The sequence below is a fragment of the Xiphophorus maculatus genome, chromosome 12, assembly GCF_002775205.1.
Source record: "Xiphophorus maculatus strain JP 163 A chromosome 12, X_maculatus-5.0-male, whole genome shotgun sequence".
Lineage (NCBI taxonomy): Eukaryota > Metazoa > Chordata > Actinopteri > Cyprinodontiformes > Poeciliidae > Xiphophorus > Xiphophorus maculatus.
The window spans coordinates 221406-239498 of NC_036454.1; the positions used below are offsets into that span (position 1 = coordinate 221406).

General features: G+C 42.0%; 1 protein-coding gene across 8 annotated transcripts in view; it reads right to left on the bottom strand.

Moving 5' to 3' along the window:
- abca2 (ATP binding cassette subfamily A member 2) overlaps window positions 1-18093 on the bottom strand; it is a 146552-nt gene that overhangs the window by 24855 nt on the left and 103604 nt on the right. For all 8 annotated transcript variants that reach the window (XM_023343537.1, XM_023343533.1, XM_023343532.1 and 5 more), the window contains 9 exons: window positions 17773-17893; window positions 17402-17692; window positions 16957-17178; window positions 16741-16843; window positions 15649-15950; window positions 3387-3600; window positions 2642-2747; window positions 2460-2571; window positions 2306-2366 (listed from right to left, as the gene is read on the bottom strand). In XM_023343537.1, the coding sequence (XP_023199305.1) occupies window positions 2306-2366; window positions 2460-2571; window positions 2642-2747; window positions 3387-3600; window positions 15649-15950; window positions 16741-16843; window positions 16957-17178; window positions 17402-17692; window positions 17773-17893 (1532 nt within the window). The remainder of the gene's footprint in view (window positions 1-2305; window positions 2367-2459; window positions 2572-2641; window positions 2748-3386; window positions 3601-15648; window positions 15951-16740; window positions 16844-16956; window positions 17179-17401; window positions 17693-17772; window positions 17894-18093) is intronic.

Sequence of the window (18093 nt, forward strand, 5' to 3'; positions counted from 1 at the left end):
AATGGAAAAATGGCAAAAAAGGTGGAATAAAAATAATAAAAGAAAAAGTTTATATAAAATACAGTAAGTATTAGTTAAAAATATTAGTGAAAGAAACAGAAGGGAATAAATAATAATGATGAGATTAAGAGTAGGTCATAACTATCAAAATTAAATTTTATGTTTAATTGGGAGAAAAAATAGTAATAAATGTGAATGAGTTGAAGAGAAAGAAAATGTAGAACATGTATTAACAAAATGTGAAATACATGAGCCTGAAAGGGATAGACTGAGAAAAATAGTAAAAAGAACAAGAAAGGAATGGAAAGAAATATTAAATATTCCTTTAATACGCTTAAAGGAATATTGGGAACTGAAGGAAATTTGGAGGATATTTATAGATAAGGAAAGCAATATTTATTTGTCTTCATAATACAAAATTAAAAAGTAGAATTTAATGGATGTAAAGTACCATATTTTCCGCACTATAAGGCGCATCTAAAAACCTTCAATTTTCTCAAAAGCCGAGAGTGCGCTTTATAATCCGGTGAGTCATATATGGACCAATATTGAGCCACAACAGGTCTCGCAACTACGGTAAGCAGCCACCAACTTCATTTTCCCCGTAGAAGAAGCGCGCAGTGCACACTGGGTTTTGTGTAAAGACCCCAAAATGGCTCCTATTAAGAGACACGCTTACAACGCAGAGTTTAAACTCAAGGTGATCAGTCACGCAGTAGAACACGGGAATAGAACAGCAGCGAGAGGATTTAACATGAACGAATCAATGGTGCGGATGTGGATATATATTGTGATTGCACTAACGTTTGATTTACTGTAACAGTATCAGACTGTTTTTTACGCGTTTATTGAATCGAGGAAAAGTTCCCCTCCACTATATGTTACACCTTGCTGTTGTTAAAAGATAAACTGTGTCACGAAAATACCACGTCACTTACTTTACCTCGGGGAAAATAATAAAACAGCTGTTTATTAATTTTGGGAATGAACGGAGTTTTCAGAACGCTGGTTTGTAATCTATTAATAAAGTTTGACTGGCCTATCTGACTATTTTGTTGACATTCCCTTTAGCGCAGCTCCATCTACAGTAATGGATGCATAACGTAACCCCAGCCTCTACTGTAGCGTCTATTCTTTGCACCTTATAATGCGGTGCGCCTTATATATGAAAAAAGTTTTAAAATAGGCCATTCATTGAAGGTGCGCCTTATAATGTGGTGCGCCTTATAGTGTGGAAAATACGGTAGTGTTGCTGTTGCTACACAGTCATGTACAGAAGGTGGCGGTGAGCACATCGGAGGAGGAGGATTTCAGAATCAGATATTTTTTGGTGAAGGTTTTAAACCAGAGAACACTACCAACGATGAAGAATGGTGGTGGCAGCAGCAATCTACTATGGGGTTGCTGCAAGGGTTCTGGTCATTTGCACAAAGGAGATCTGGTGAGGAGGGTGTACCTTCACATCATCCAAACTCACCTCCAATCAACAGCTGAACATTAAAAAGTGGACAAATGGCTGGTTCTGAAGGCTAAAACTATGAAACATTATAGTTCTAACCCTACTGAACATGAGCAAAATATGCTTAAAAAACCCAGCTGGTACCATAAAAGCAACTCAGAAAACAATTCCTAATTCTGCACAGAACAATGGTCAAATATCCAGACTTAGCTCAAGTTTCACTTTTATCACCTGTTTTTTGTGGCTTCTGGAATGTTTTTTTAAAATTTAATATGCGTGTGTTTCATTGTTTGGAAAATATCTACAACCAATTCTTGTTTTCAAACATGTTCCAAGTTGTAAAATCTCCAAATTATGGCTGGTAAATGACTTTGTACTTGTATAGTAGCTTATCATGCCCAGAGTACCTCAAAGTGCTTCACACTACAGTCATTCACACACTGAAGGTGGCAAGCTACTGGATCGTAGCCACAGCTGCCCTGGGCAGTCAGACAGAAGCCAGGCTGCCATGCACCGGCACCACCTCGCCCTCTGACCCCCACCAGCAGGCAAGGTGGGTGAAGTGTCTTGCTTAAGGACACAACAACAGAGGCAGGTAGAGCGGGGATCGAACCAGCAACCAACCGATTGAAAAGCAAACTCCTACCACTGTCACCATGGTATATAAAATTATAAATGCATCTGACTTAAATTTGAATGTAAAGAGAAAAATCTGCCATTTCTTTTTCAGCCCTAAAAAGCATTTAGAATATGTTCATGTGGTTAGGTAAACACAAGTCTTGCATAACTCTTAGGATCTACAATTCGCTTAATATAATATACATAAGTGCTTATTGGTAAACTTACAAATAGTCCAAAGAAAGGCTGGCACTGGTTCTATTCATCGGATGGTTGGTCAGTGTGATTCCTTAAATAAAAAAACACACACAAAAAAACAAAGATGTTCTTCTTCAGAAACAGCAGTAGATGGTGCAGACTGACTACTTGATAGCCTCCATACCATAAGCAGCAGGGTTGCCTTTGGATACAGGTAAGTTGGCGCGCAGGATGGCGTTGTTCAGTACATTCAGATAGGTCGGCATGCTGTGGTAGCCTTTGTTGTTGTACAAGACCTGGACACAGGGAGGCGCTATAAGCAACACTGTAGAGGTGTAACAGAAGCCGTCAGGGTGCCTGTCCCACCTGAGCTGATCTGCGTACGGCTATCTTGCGAACCATTGGAGGAATGTTCCTTCCGAAGGAGGCAGGGATGGATTTCTGGATGTTCCCCACAGTTAAACCACCGTATCTGTTCCCAACCCAGACAGAACACAGGAAAAAACATGTAAGCTCTGGTCTAATATGACTTACTTTGAACTGATATTTAATACTGTTTCTTAATTTTTATGTATCTCTGACATGACTCAGCAAACTATCTCAGGAGGATATGAATTTAAGGTTTTGAAATATGGTAATGAAATAAAACCTGACAGCAATCAGATTTTATTTCAGGTTTTATGACAGACATCATATAAACATATGCTGTATGTTGAGCTGGGGAGGCCAAATTAAAATACATGAAGGACAGAAATAACACAAAAAAGAGAAAACTTAGCACAATAAAACCTGTATGTATTTTAAGAGGGAAGATTTTCTATGCTGTATTATTATTTTTGAACTCATCGATAAAGCAGTGACAAGAGTTTGAGCCCTCTCCCTGATCCATATGATGAAGTTTATCAGTGAAAAACGTAGAAATTAAAGGGTGCAACTATGAAAGAGAGGAGCTGTTCTAATCCCTACCATCTTTTTCTTTCATTGTAGAACTAAAGTACTGTAGCTAGAGTTGAAAGCACCAATTAAAATCCAGGAAATATTACATTTCAGGTTTCAACTGAAATCCCACCAAGTCTCAGCTGTTCTCTGAGTGGCACCTGCCCAGCAATACCTGTGAAGCCGCACTCTGTCCGAAGTGAAGAGCAGATACTCAGAGACGTTCCGCCCTGTGATGTCCACCAAAATGTCCCCCGTCACCACCTTCATGAGAGGGGGGCGACCTCCGACCCCACTGGGGCAGGAGAAGCCCGTGCCCTGCATAGAGCAGGTACAACGCACCGGCTCACGGATGGAGAGAGGGAGGGTAGGAGGAGATGTAACGGGATCTGACAAAATGACAAACATTTATCTCACACAGTATATTTTGGAATAACAACGTAATCTTTATTATTAATAGTTCTAGGAATACTAGTTTGTTTTCTTTCTTCTTTTTTTACAGAATCAGAATTTGCTTTAAAGGTTCTGCTTAGAACAAAATGTTCTAATGCAAAAGGAAAACAGAACAAGCTCAGGCTTCTAAAAAGGGAGTTCTTTCTGAAATCAACCAACAAGAAACAAATACTCCCACACAATGACACACTTTATAAAATTCATCAAAATGAGACTGGCCTCATGTTTTTAAATAGATTATATGTGACAGGGTTTTATTTTAACAATATTATAAATGTGAAGTTTGTCAAAATTTGCTTATTTACTCTGAATTTATTTTGTTTATTCAATAACTTGTTTCTTTAGCTATTTATTGGTGTTTTAAGTTCTGTTATGTTGCTTTGGCAATTGGCGGTTACCACAGTAACCGGTAACTGACAGCTTGATCCGTTTTTCTGTTGCCGTCTCACTAAGGTATCAGCTCTGTGTTTTCTTTACAAGTATTATACTTTAAAATATATTTTGGACACATTTGATAGTGCACAGTGTTTCATGAGTGAAGTTGCTGTGTTTTGTGTATATTTTTAAATGTTTTCATTGTTAATGTTGCCCATTTTAGCTATATTATCAATCAAATTTTATTTGTATACCACATTTCAGCAGCAAGGCATTTCAAAGTGCTTTACATCATTACAAACACAGAAACACAATGCAACATAGAATCAATAATCAAAACACAGCATTAAGTCAAGTTCCATCAATAAATTTGTAATTGATTACATTTCAAATACAATTCTAAACAGGTGGGTTTTTAGTTGAGATTTAAAAGAAGTCAGTGTTTCAGCTGTTTTACAGTTTTCTGGAAGTTTGTTCCAAATTTGTGGCGCATAGATGCTGAAAGCTGCTTCTCCTCGTTTGGTTCTGGTTCTGGTGATGCAGAGCAGAACCAGAACCAGAACCTGAGAGGTCTGGAAGGTTGATACAACAACAGCAGATCTTTAATGTATTGTGGTGCTAAGCCGTTCAGTGATTTATAAACTAACAACAGTATTTTAAAGTCTATTCTCTGAGCTACAGGGAGCCAGTGGAGGGACTTTAAAACTGGTGTTATGTGCTCTATCTTCCTGGTTTTAGTGAGAACGCGAGCAGCAGCATTCTGGATCAGCTGCAGCTGTTTGATTGATTTGTTGGACAGACCTGTGAAGATGCTGTTGCAATAATCAATACGACTGAAGATGAACACATGGATGAGTTTCTCTAGATCTGGCTGAGACAATAGTCCTTTAATCCTGGAAATGTTCTTCAGGTGATAGAAGGCCAACTTTGTAACTCTCTTTATGTGGCTCTGGAGGTTCAGGTCAGAGTCCATCACTACTCCCAGGTTTCGGGCTGATCGCTGGTTTTTAGTTGTAATAACTGAAGCTGTGCATTGACTCTAGATCTATGACTCTAGATCGTTCCTCTTTAGGTCCAAAAATAATAACTTCAGTTTTGTTTCTGTTCAGCTGGAGAAAGTTTTGGCACATCCACACATTTATCTGTTCTAAGCATCTGTTCAGTGATTGGATGGGCTCTGAGTCACCTGGTGACATCATAATGTAGAGCTGTGTGTCATCTGCATAGTTATGGTAGCTAATATTATTTTCTGTTATAACCTGAGCTAGTGGGAGCATATAAATATTGAATAAAAGGGGTCCTAGGATTGAACCTTGGGGTACCCCACATGTGACCTTTGACCTCTTTGATGAGAAGTTTCCAATTGAAACAAAGAAATCCCTGTTCTTTATGTAGGATTCAAACCAGTTAAGCACTGGACCGGAGAGTCCGACCCAACTCTCCAGTCGATTCAGTAATATGTCATGGTCAACAGTGTCTAAAGCTGCACTGAGGTCCAACAGAACCAGCACTGTGGTTCTCCCACAGTCAGTATTTATATGGATATCATTGAACACTTTGACTAGGCCAGTCTCTGTGCTGTGGTGAGCACAAAAACCAGACTGGAAGGAGTCAAAGAGGTTGGTTATAGTTAGGAAGCTATTTAATTGCTTACACAGCTTTTTCAATAACTTTGCTGATGAATGGGAGGTTGGAGATCAGCCTGTAGTTCTACAGTAGTGATTTGTCCAGATTGTTCTTTTTTATCAGTGGTTTGATTACTGCTGTTTTCAAAGCCTGGGGGAAAACGCCTGATGAGAGCCATGAGTTACTATTTGGATCGGATCAGCAGCAATAACAGGCAGAACTTTCTTAAAGAAATGTGAGGGTAAAACATCCAGACAGCAGGAACTGGAGCTTAGTTGACTTATAATTTCCTGTAGGGTTTTATAATTAAGTAGTTGGAATTGGGTCATTTTTCCTGTATTTGTTTTGTTTGGGCACAGCATTGGTACTGACTTTATAGTGGATGTACAGATTAATCCTCTGATTTTTTCAATTTTCTCTGAAAAGAAGCTGGAAAACTGGTTGCAGGCAGCAATACATTGGAATTCAGGCGGTAACATCACAGGAGGGTTTGTGATTCTGTCAACTGTTGCAAATAAAGCTCGAGCATTGTTAATGTTTTTATTTATGACATCTGCAAAGAAAGCCTCTCTTGCATGTTTTAGTGTTAAATGATAGTTACGTAGTCTTTCTTTATAGATGTCAAAATGAACGTGGAGTTGAGTTTTACGCCATTTTCGTTTTGCTTTACGGCAGAGTTGTCTTGCAGATCTAACTGTTTGTGCATTTCTCCATGGAGATTTCTTTTTACCAGACACAACCTTCAATTTAATTTGGGCAATGGAATCAATAATATCTGAGACTTTAGACTGAAAATCATTTACCAACTTATCTACATCATTACAGCTTAAGGGTGAGGAAGAAGAGTAGATTTGATTAAAAGTTTCTGCTGTGTTTTCAGTGAGAGAACGTTTTATGATGGTTGCTGTTTGTATAAGTGGGTTAAAAGATAAAGAACTTTCAAAGATAACAGGAAGTGATGCGACAGGGCGACATCAGTTACAGAGACATTGGAAATATTCACACCCTTACTGATAACCAGGTCCAGTGTGTGTCCTTGAGTGTGTGTTGCTTGTTTGACATGTTGTGTTAAACCAAAAGTCTCTAAAATATTAGCGAGCTTTTTTGCCCCTCTGTCTTGGGGGTTGTCAACATGAATGTTGAAATCACAGACAATTATTAAACAATCATAATCAATACATATAAGAGATAGAAGCTCATTCAAGTCAGTAAAGAAATTTTCCACAAAAGTTGGAGTTTTGTATAAAGTTAATGTCAAAGTTTGTTTGTGGCCTTTAACCTCAATTCCAAGATACTCAAAAGAGGTGAAGAGACCCAAAGAGATTTTACTACAATTTATGGTATTCTTAAATATTGAAGCCACGCCTCCTCCTTTTTTATGTTTTCTATTCTCACTGAAGAAATTGTAGTTAGGAGGCACAGATTCAATTAGTACGATCGATTCATTATTGTCATTCAACCATGTTTCTGTCAGAAACATAACATCTATATTATGCTCAGTGATGAAATCATTAATTAATAGAGCTTTAGCACAGAGAGATCTGATATTTAAAAGAGCTAGTTTTAGTGACTTGGAGGCCAAAAGTTCTTCAGTCTGATGTTTGAATTAAAACAGCTGTATTTTATGTTTCTGTTTCTTGTAAATTTTCTTGTAGTGATCCAGACAGGTAATGTCCTGTTCTGCAGTGCCGTGGAGCCAGACACATTCTGGAGTAAGACGGGTGTAAAGATAAAATCTGGACCCCGGCCTCAGACATCAGAAACACAGAGTGATGGATCCTCTGGGAAGTTAGAGTCAGGTGGCTTAAATGAAGTGAGGTCTGCTACGTGAGCGCTAAGGAGAGACATGCCAAGGCGAACCTGTTGATTCATTCCATCTGTAAATTTAAGAAACTCCGGTCCAGAAGACATTTCTTCATGGGTATCTTGTGAATCCTGTGAATGAGTGGGTGAGCAGAGAGGGAGGGGAGAAGGAGGAAGGGAACTAGTCGCTCAATCTCCAGTCAATGTATCAGCTTGTTTTGGAACGGTTTGCTCCTGATAAGTGGAGGGTTCCATCCTAGTCAGAAATCCTTGAGCCTGTTCTTCTGAAGCGATGATCACGTTGCTGTCCTTGTTGATAAAATTAAAAAGGTTTGCAGTGAGTAACTTTATCCCATGTTTATTAAGATTGTGTCCACCTCTTCCAAGAAGGTGAAAGCGCTGCCAATAGATCCAGAAGTTATCAATGAAGGTCACTGAGCTGGCAGAGCAGCTTTTAATCATTTTTATCATGTACAGCCTGGAGTGTTTTTCATCTCCCCATTGAGGTGATAGAATTGGACCACTGAGAAATAACTTCATTTTTCATTTTCCCATAGTGTTCAAAAGATAAGAAAAAGATAAAGTCCTTTTTCAGAATCTCAGATTTCTGCTTTGCCACATCGTTGGCTCCAACATGCACAACTAAAGACTCAATATCTGGCTGATTAGTGGTTAGCGAAAGAACTTTACGAGTTAAATCAGATACAGTGTCACCAGGAAAAGAAATCACTTGTTTTGCAAACGTGCAAACGTGGCTGATTCCATTTACTGCCTCATCTCCAACAATAAGCACTTTTGGCATACCTTTTATTTTCCTGGTAGTCGCTTTGTAATTTGGGGGGTGGATGTGTTGGCCTTGCCTCATTGTTGATGTTTGAAGGCGAGGTTTCACTCAGAGGCTCAGGCTGGAGTACAGAAAATCTGTTTTTCAGTGGGATTCCCACAGAGTCAGAATGTTTTGAGGCTCGGGCTGGTCGCTCTGTCCTGGGGAGCAGGGTCAGTGGAGCTGTTTTGGTTGCAGCTGCTTGTTTGTTTTTCTTTGGTGGAGCAGGTGTTGAAGTTGAAGGTGGGTTTCAGCTCAGAGCCGGCCACACTGATTCGTCCAGGTGTGGGGTTCTTCCTGTCAGTCGCCTCATCGAATCTGCAGTGTGAGACTTTTGCTTCGGGTTGGTACCCAGAGCGTTCCAGGGTGGGCTGCTTGATGCGAGGCGTACGACCTCTCCATTGATTTGAGGAAGAGTTGTCTCATTTCCACAGGTAGCGTTTATCTCAAAGTTCACCTCCAGCTATTGAATGTTCATTTCTATAGACTGAAGTCGTATAATACTGCTAATGTCCCTGGGGTCGGCCGGAGGCATTTTGTCCTGGTTCAACTTGGAGATGAAGAAAAGTAAGGTAAAAGTAAAAGTAAGAAAATCCCCCAGTCCTTAGAGTTGAAGTAATCCAGTTATGATGTCGAAAATGTAAATATAACTATAAAAACTGTCACTTTAAAAATAACTCATAAATAACAAATAACTCTTATCAGTAAGGACGAGAGAGAGCAGGACAAGCTGTTCCTCCTTCAGCTGCCATAAAGAAGCTATATTTAATTGTAAAACGTTCATTGCTGTGGGTTTGTAGTTTGTTTGGGTTTATTTATTTTATTTTATTTCATGTATAGGGGCAGAAGCTAGTGGACTGATGTTAACCACCAACTTGATTTTCTCTTTTCTTAGAATAAATACAATAAACCTGAATGTGTTTGTCATGAAGTCAACCTACTGGACCTGAGACGAACATAGAAGGGTCTTCTTTACCAGTTCTTCTATCATAATATCATAATATCAATATTATCCTCTATCATAATATCAAGTTATAACCTGTGAAGATCAGTCACTTAATGTTTGTAAAAGAAATGTGTGGAACTAATGTTCAGGTAACTGGATCCATTTAGTCTTCTGTTGCCACAAAGCTGTTTAAATTGGCAGCACAAAAAGCTAAATCAAAATTATTTTTGAAAATGAAATATTTACAATATCAAAGTTGCAACAGATTTCTTGGATGCAATATTGGCAGGACATTACACTTCCTTCCTGGATCCACAGTCTACAAACCAATAACATATTTGGTCAGTTAGATGGAGTCCTACTGAACCTGAGCTTGAGGGTGGGAAGGGTGGGAAGTTGTGATATTGGAAATGAAAATGAAAAGTGGGAGAAAAGTGTGCTATTGCAGTTAGTAAAGTCATTCAGTCACAAGAAATTGTTGGAATATTTGGTATGAAATTTGCAATGCAGTCACACTGTGCATGGTCAATTACATGCTAAAACTCTAAAGTTGTATAGATGAAAAAGAAAGAAAAGAGTCGGAAACATGCAGTTCAGTCATAACCACTATCATAACCACAATATTCAGCAATTGTGTCCTTAGGACCTGAAATCATGCAGCCAGGATCCCAAAATTCAACTTTATCTCAGTTTCATGCCTTTTTAATATTTCAGCTCTAGCTTCACTGCGTAGCTCGGCTACTGAATGTCAGTAACTCTTATTATTAAAGGAGTATTATGTATTTTCCAGGCACATAGTGCCTTTTTATAGCACAATCCAGTAATACCTAAAGTTGTTAGGAAAATGCTGTATATGTCAAACATGACTTAAAAGTAATTTGACTTCACATCATAGTCGTATCCGACTCCTTAAAATTGGACTCTGACTCTTTAAGACGATTGTACCCTTTCCAACACTCCTTCAGGACTTCATTATGACAATGCTCTTCCATGATGCCGTTAAGAACTGTTCATATGAGCGTTGCACTGAGTAGGAGTTTGTATGATGAGCTCAGCAGACATGCACTTCCACCAAGTGTTTGCTAATGACTGCTGCCACTAGTGTGAAGGAGCTGAGTGGGGGAGAAGCTTGGCTGGTGACTGCAGCTCTAAGGCAAACTTTGGGCAAACAGGCAGGGCTTTTATGAACAGGTGTTAAGGCTCCCCTGAATGGTTGCCATGGGAGATTCAAAGATTTCTCAAACATGCATGAAAGAATCTGAGCAACACTTCAGGTATGTTTTTGATGAGGGATTAACATATAAAGCTGAAAAAATTTATTTTGCATAATGCTCCCTGTTAAAGCTCTACAGAATCTTTACTTGAGTCCAGGGCCGGCCCAAGCCTCCATGGGGTCCTAAGCGAAATGTGGTTTTGGGGCCCTCTAGTTCTGCTAACAAAGTGGACTGGCTACAATCAGCAGCCCGATCATTAAATCATTAACCCGGTGAGTCTTTCTCCCCTGAGAATGTGGACCGGTACCGGTACTGGACTGATTCTGAGCCTTCAAATGATTTTAACAGAAGTTTCCCATAACTTAGAAGTTGATGTAAAGAAAATGTTTGTTTTAGCCACAAAATGATTATGCTCAGCAGCAAACAACAAATCCCAACTACAGCATAGAGCAGCTCATCGATGTAGCAGCTATGTAGCCTGACGTAAAAACATTTTGCTAGAAAATGTCAAACATTGAGAAGTTTTAATTATTGTTATCAAACACGCCGTTTTAAAGCCAAAAATACCTCAGAAATATCCAGAGCCAACCATGAGAATCAACTCATTTAAAGTTTAAACTCAGTTTCACATAAACACAAAGACCCTAGCATAAATGTTTGGCTGTTTAACGTTCCAGGTCGTTATCAAGCTAATTTTCTATTAGCAGTTTTACAAATCTTTTACATTACATTACCAAGACACATTAAATCAAACCTTTATCTTGGCTTTTTCTATTCTTCCTCTTTCTTTCCTCCCTCCCTGAAGTATAAGTCCTTTTTTGAGACATTGTTTTACTTACTTAACTTCTGACCGGAGCTTTGGATGTTTGGATGCACTCATGTTACCGGCAAAGCCCCTGGTGACCAGTGGCCCCCAAGAGAAATTTATTTTTCTTTTTATCCATAAAGTAATAATTTCTACATACATTATCAAATATATATTATTGCAAAAACAAATCAGTTCATAGTGAAATTGTGTGTTTTTGAAATTATAATGACATAGAAATTATTACCGTATTTTTCGGACTATAAGGCTCACATAAAATCCCTAGATTTGCAAAAAAAATCGGCAATGAGCCTTATATTCCGGTGCGCCTTATGTATGAACAGTGTACCCTATGTTTTATTACAACTTTGGTAAGAGACAAAGTCACTCCCCTTGATTGTTGAAGCATAATTGTTGAAGACAACCAAAACGGCGCCGGTTTAGCTGGCTGCCTGCAGACGCAGCTCCCGTCGTGTGTGTGTTAATCTGTGTATATTTGCTGTAACCGATTAAGGATCCGTGCTTAAAGAACCCATGGATCATCAGTTAAGCTTCCACAATCTACGGAGTAGAGGCATGATTGTTACGGAGAACCTCGCCGAACGGAGCAGGGGGATTGTTTACAAGCGTGAACAGCTGATTGCGCTGTGTAAGCCTCTGCTGTGGCCCGGAGACAGGCCGATGGTCCCAAAGGAGCTATGGAGGAGACGACGGGGCTGCAGGTCCGGAGCTAAATGGAGGGGGAAGAGGAGACGGCACAAACCGGCGATACCGTCGATTATTGTGGGGAACGTGAGGTCTTTGGGGAATAAGACAGATGAAATCACGACGCTGGTTAGGACCCAGAAGGGTTACAGGGAGTACAGTATCTTCTGCTTCACGGAAACCTGGCTACACTCGCTGATTCCAGACTGCAGCGTGGAGGTTCCTGGATTTTTCTTGGTGCGGGGGGATAGGGACCTTTCCAAGAGTCGGAAGAAGAAGGGCGGCGGGATTGCACTCCCGGTCACGTTAACGTGAAGGAACAGATTTGTAGCCCGGACATTGAACTTCTGGCTGTGGGAATGCGGGCGTATTATTTACCGAGGGAGTTTACGTCCGCCATTTTGATCGCTGTTTACATTCCCCCATCAGCTGATGCAGCGGTGGCCTGTGACGTCATCAGCGCTACTGCAGCCAAAATACAGACTCAACACCCGGACGCCTTCATGGTCATCACAGGTGACTTTAACCGTGCCTCATTGGACAAAGTGCTACACAACTTCCAGCAGTATGTTGACTGTCCCACCAGGGAAAACAAAATGCTGGATCTCCTGTATGCTAATGCCAAAGATGCATACAGCGCCACAGCCCTGCCCCCCCTTGGCAGGTCGGACCACATCTTGGTAAGGATGACTCCCAAGTATGTCCCCTTAGTGAGCAGGCAGCCTGTGCGCATCAGGACGGTGAGGAGGTGGACACAGGAGGCAGCTGAGGCACTGCAGGACTGCTTTGGGTCGACAGACTGGGATGTGCTCTGTGGGCCTCATGGGGAGGACATCGACAACATGTCTGACTGCATCACAGAATACATCAGATTCTGTGAGGACACTGTCATGCCAGCCAGGACCGTGCGCTGCTTCTTCAACAATAAACCCTGGATTACCAGCAACCTGAAGGCACTTTTAAACAAAAAGAAGATGGCTTTCAGGTCTGGAGATAAGGAGGAGCAGAGGAGAGTCCAGCGTGAACTCAGAGAGACACTGAGGACATGCAAGGACAACTACAGGAGGAAGCTTGAGTCCAAACTCGAGCAGAACAGTGTGAGAGATGTGTGGAAAGGAATGAAGAACATCGCTGGAATGAAGGGGAAGGACACACAGATGTCTGGGGGCCGGGATAGAGAAAACCAGTTCAACCAGTTTTTCAACAGGTTCAGCTCACCTCCTGCTACTCCCATACCACCACCATCCCCCCCACACATCCACACTGCCCCAAGTAGTTCAATCCACCTACCGGCATTCTCCAGCACACCACCTCTCCTTCAGCCCACCATCCCCCCTCCTCCCCCATCTCCACTGCAGACAACAACACCTACCCCCAGCTAACGGTGACTACAGGCCAGGTTGAGAGACAGTTGGAGCGATTACACCAGGGGAAGGCTGCAGGACCTGATGGCATTACACCACGGATCTTGAAGACCTGCTCCATCCAGTTGGCCCCTGTACTGGCACACATGTACAACCTCAGCTTGAGGCTGGAGAGAGTCCCGCTGCAGTGGAAGACATCACATGTGGTTCCTGTTCCCAAGAAGCCAAGGCCAGCCGATCCAGAGGACTACAGACCAGTCGCTCTCACATCTCATGTGATGAAGGTCATTGAGAGACTGGTCCTGGCCCTGCTGAGGCCTCAGGTGAGGATGTTTCTAGACCCCCTGCAATTTGCCTACCAGCCCCACTTAGGAGTTGACGATGCCGTCATCTTCCTGCTCCAACGAGCACTGTTGCACCTGGATGGTGGAGGAGACACTGTGAGAATCACATTCTTTGATTTCTCCAGTGCCTTCAACACCAACCAGCCTCTGCTGCTGGGTGAGAAGCTGCGGAGGATGGGTGTCAACAACTCAGTGATCTCCTGGGTGACTGACTACTTGACAGGCAGGCCACAGTTTGTCCGTCTGGGCAGTGTCCTGTCTGATGTGGTGGTCAGTGACGTAGGAGCTCCACAGGGAACTGTGCTTTCTCCCTTTCTCTTCACCTTGTACACCACTGATTTCCAGTACAACTCTGAATCATGTCACCTACAGAAGTTTTCTGATGACTCAGCGGTTGTCGGGTGTATAGGAGAGGGAGGGGAGGAGGAGTACAGGACACTGGTGGACAGCTTTGTGGAGTGGTCTGACCAGAATCACCTGAGGCTCAACATTAGTAAGACCAGAGAGATGGTGATTGACTTCAGAAGGAAGAAGATACCTTCATGGTCACTAAAGATCAAAGGGGAAGTGGTGGAGGAGGTGGAGGATTACAAATACCTGGGAGTTGTAATCGGCAACAGACTGGACTGGGTATCTAACACTGACGCTGTGTGCAGGAAGGGGATGAGTAGACTCTATTTTTTAAGGAAGCTGAGATCCTTCAATGTGTGCAGCAAGATGTTGGAGACCTTTTATCACAGTGTTGTTGCCGGTGCCATCTTCTTTGCTGATGTGTGTTGGGGAAGCAGCATCAGAGCCAGCGACTCTAATAGACTAGACAAAATCATCAGGAAAGCTGGTTCTGTACTGGGACTAAGGCTGGAGTCCCTGGAAACTGTGGTGGAGAGGAGGACACTGAAGAAGATTCTGTCTATTATGGACAATAAACAGCAGCCTCTCCACCACATAGTGGACAGACAGCGGAGCACCTTCTCACATAGGCTGCTCCAGCTCCGCTGTGGTAGGGACAGATACAGGAAATCCTTCCTGCCACATGCCATCTCACTGTACAATAAAAGCTAAATCATTGTTCTGCACTAATCAGTCCGATTTTGCACAACTGCACTGTGGCACACTGCTGTACATATATTTACATATACATTCTGTTTCTGCATTTTTTGAATCTTTGCAAGGACTGCTCTAAGCTGCTTTTTATATTGACAGCATGCTATATTTTATTTTTATTTTATCTTGTCTACAATTGCTACTCAGTAGTGGTTGTTGTGTGTCTTGTCTCTATGCTGCTGTAACTGCGAAATAATTTCCCTGCTGGGATGAATAAAGTAATTCTATTCTATTCTATTCTATTCTATTCTATTCTATTCTATTCTAATTGCTGCTGCTCAGAAACCTCATGCAGTCAGCTTTCTATGCTGTCTAGACAGACTTGTTTTGAGGTGGCAAAACTGTCGTTCAAGCTTTGACAAAGGCAGGAATCATCAATGAACAGCCAAGCGACAGCAATGAGACTGAATCCGATGATGACGAGAGGAATCCGGGCTTGCTTGATGCCGCTATCGCCCAACTGTTGAATTCCGACACCGAAGACGAGGAATTTGATGGATTCGTAGAACATGAATGATTGAAAAAGGGAGTGTACTTTTTTGTGTAATATTGATATTTATTGTTAATGATTTGAATAAAGTCTGACCTATCCGACTACCGTATTTTGTTTCGCTTTATGTTTCTTATATATGAAAATAGATCCGTTCACTGATACTGCGTCTTATAATCCGGGGCGCCTTATAGTCCGAAAAATATGATACTAAAAAAAGATAAATAAAAATCAGCTCCAATGAGGGGGCCCCTTAGTGGCCTTAGTTTGCTTATGCCTTGGGCCGACCCTGCTTGAGTCAAACATTGGTCTTTATGTTGCAGCTGAATATCTCAGTATTGTGAGATTCAAAAGAGGAATGCACACACTCTGGACTAAGACTCACCGTGAATTGTGGTTGTAGGGGCAATAAAATGAGGGTCTGGGTCATCTGAGGGAGCCGGGGAAGGTGGCGGGGGCACAAAGTTGGAGAGGGGGACCCCCTGGGTGAAGGAGTCCAGACACATAGAGTCAAAGTACTGGGCAGCCAGGGTCTTGGAGTTGTTGGCACTGGGGTTGAGGGTCTGGGCCAGCTGGTCCAGGGTGCTGTTGAAGGGGGTCTTAAGGACACATGTTGCCCCCACACCTGAGGGAAGTCGGAGGGTGTTGATGATCTTGTGCGGCCTGGCATCTGGTGACAGCATACTCCTGCAGTTCCAAGAACCAGACAGTTACACAGCACACTGCTTCACTTATACTTGGCTCAATCCTAGGACCCCTCTTATTAAAATATCTACATGATCCCACTAGCTCAAGTTATAACAGGAAATAAGATTAGATACCATAATTAAGCAGATGATAAAAAAGCTCTACATTACGATGTCACCAGGAGCCTCAGAACCCATTTTAAAGTCCTTCCACCGGCTCCCTGTAGCTCAGAGAATAAACTATAAAATACTGTTAGTTTATAAATCACTGAATGGTTTAGCACCACAATATATTAAAGATCTGCTGTTGTTGTATCAACTTTTCAAACATCTCAGGTCTTCTGGCTCTTTTTCTGCTCTGCATCCCCAGAACCAAACATGGAGAAGCAGCATTCAATATAATTTCTTTTTGAAAAGATGACGAATAACCACTTGATAAAGCTATTTATTAAGGTCATTCAAACCTGTCTGAGATGGATGTAAGCATATAACCAGCAAAAGTTGGGAGATTGTATATATTTGTGCAAGATGTGTTATTTCTGTTTACTTATTGTTTATTCGCAGATGTGCAATTAAAATCTTCCCCCATTTGGCCAGGAGCAGTGAGAAATACGGGTCCTGTGTGTTTTTATATATTCCATGAATTTGCCACTTTCTATTCCCCCATAGCTACAAAAACAACAACAAAAAAAATTCCCCAATTATATAATTACTTTCATTTTAAAAGGCTGGAATGCAGCAGGAGGAGCTAGTCCAGGCACCATTCTTGTAAGAACCATAGCTGCTGTTACCTGTACTGGGGCCTGTCTTCGTTGGCGTAGGGGATGAAGTTGCCTCTGGGCTGGGTGTAGTTATGATACTGAGAAGGAGACAAGATGAGCGGTGGTAGATCTCCTGTGAAACACAACAAGACCCAGCCTTCATCACATGTTTTAACCACCTACAGCACAGCCAGCAATAAAGGCTGGATCACAGATTATTGATTCTAACTGAAAGGAAGAGCTCACCGATCTCTGGCACGGATAAGGCCACAGTCATAGCAACACAGACAAAGAAAGCAGGCAGGAGGATCTGGGAGAAGAGGCCCTTGGTGTTTCTCTTGGCACAGTGGAACCTCTTTATGATGAGGCCATGAAACTGACTCAGTTTCAGCCACCACCCCTCCAGCTTGAAGCTGCCCTGCCCCTCCAGGTCTTCCAGCTCTGGGGAGGTGGGATTTTCTGGATCGCCTGCAGGAAAGAGGGACACAATGGTGTAAACAATAAAATCCAACTAGAAATGTGTGAATTAAGAGACATTTTCTTCTTTTTCATTCAGGAAATCTGACTCTTTGGTTTGTTCTTTTTAAAGCAAAAAAACCCCACAAAAAAACAACAACAATTGGACGGTGAGTGGATCATTTTCTCCTTCCATCTCTGCTTCCCTCTACAGTGAGACAGAACTTGAGCTGACCTCTCAGGCTGGCAGAGTCCGACTCCTGGCCGTTCTCAAACAGAGGGCAGTAATCCCCATAGAAATCTGCATACGGCCCCCCCTCGTCTCCACGCACCGAGCCCACAGACGAGGAGGATTTCAGTGACACCTGGCTCTGGCTGAGCCTGGAGCACTGCACCAGATTACTCAGCTCAACCTCAGACTTCTCACTGTGCAGCAAGGGTCCGGTCTCAGGCGCTAGTCCATCCTGAGCCCCTGATCCCACTGACAGCTTCCCCAGTGAGCTGCCCCCAGGTGAGCTCTTCATGTCTGCAGACAGATGGGAAACCCCAGGTTACTCAGCCTGCAGGAGGAGAAGTTGAGTGGAGACTGAAGAAGTGCAGTCTGACCAGCGTCACTGTTGTCCAGAGACTGGTCCTCCTCAGAGACTTTGAGGAACACTTCCTCCAGCGTGGTGTCCATCACTCCAAAGCTGGTCAGAGCCAGGCCAGTCAGGCTCTGCTCCAAAGCCTGCAAACACACATACAGTATGGTTCTAAATAAATAAAACTATCTGACTTTATTATGATTGATGGTCAAACCTTTTGCTGTCTGTCTGTATTTCTAGCCCTTTTAATTTTATGCCCTACCTCTCTTCCCTTTTTGCTCTTTTCCTTTCTTTTCAAAATTGTCATTGTGATTTTTTTTTTTTTTTTACAATATTTCTTCCT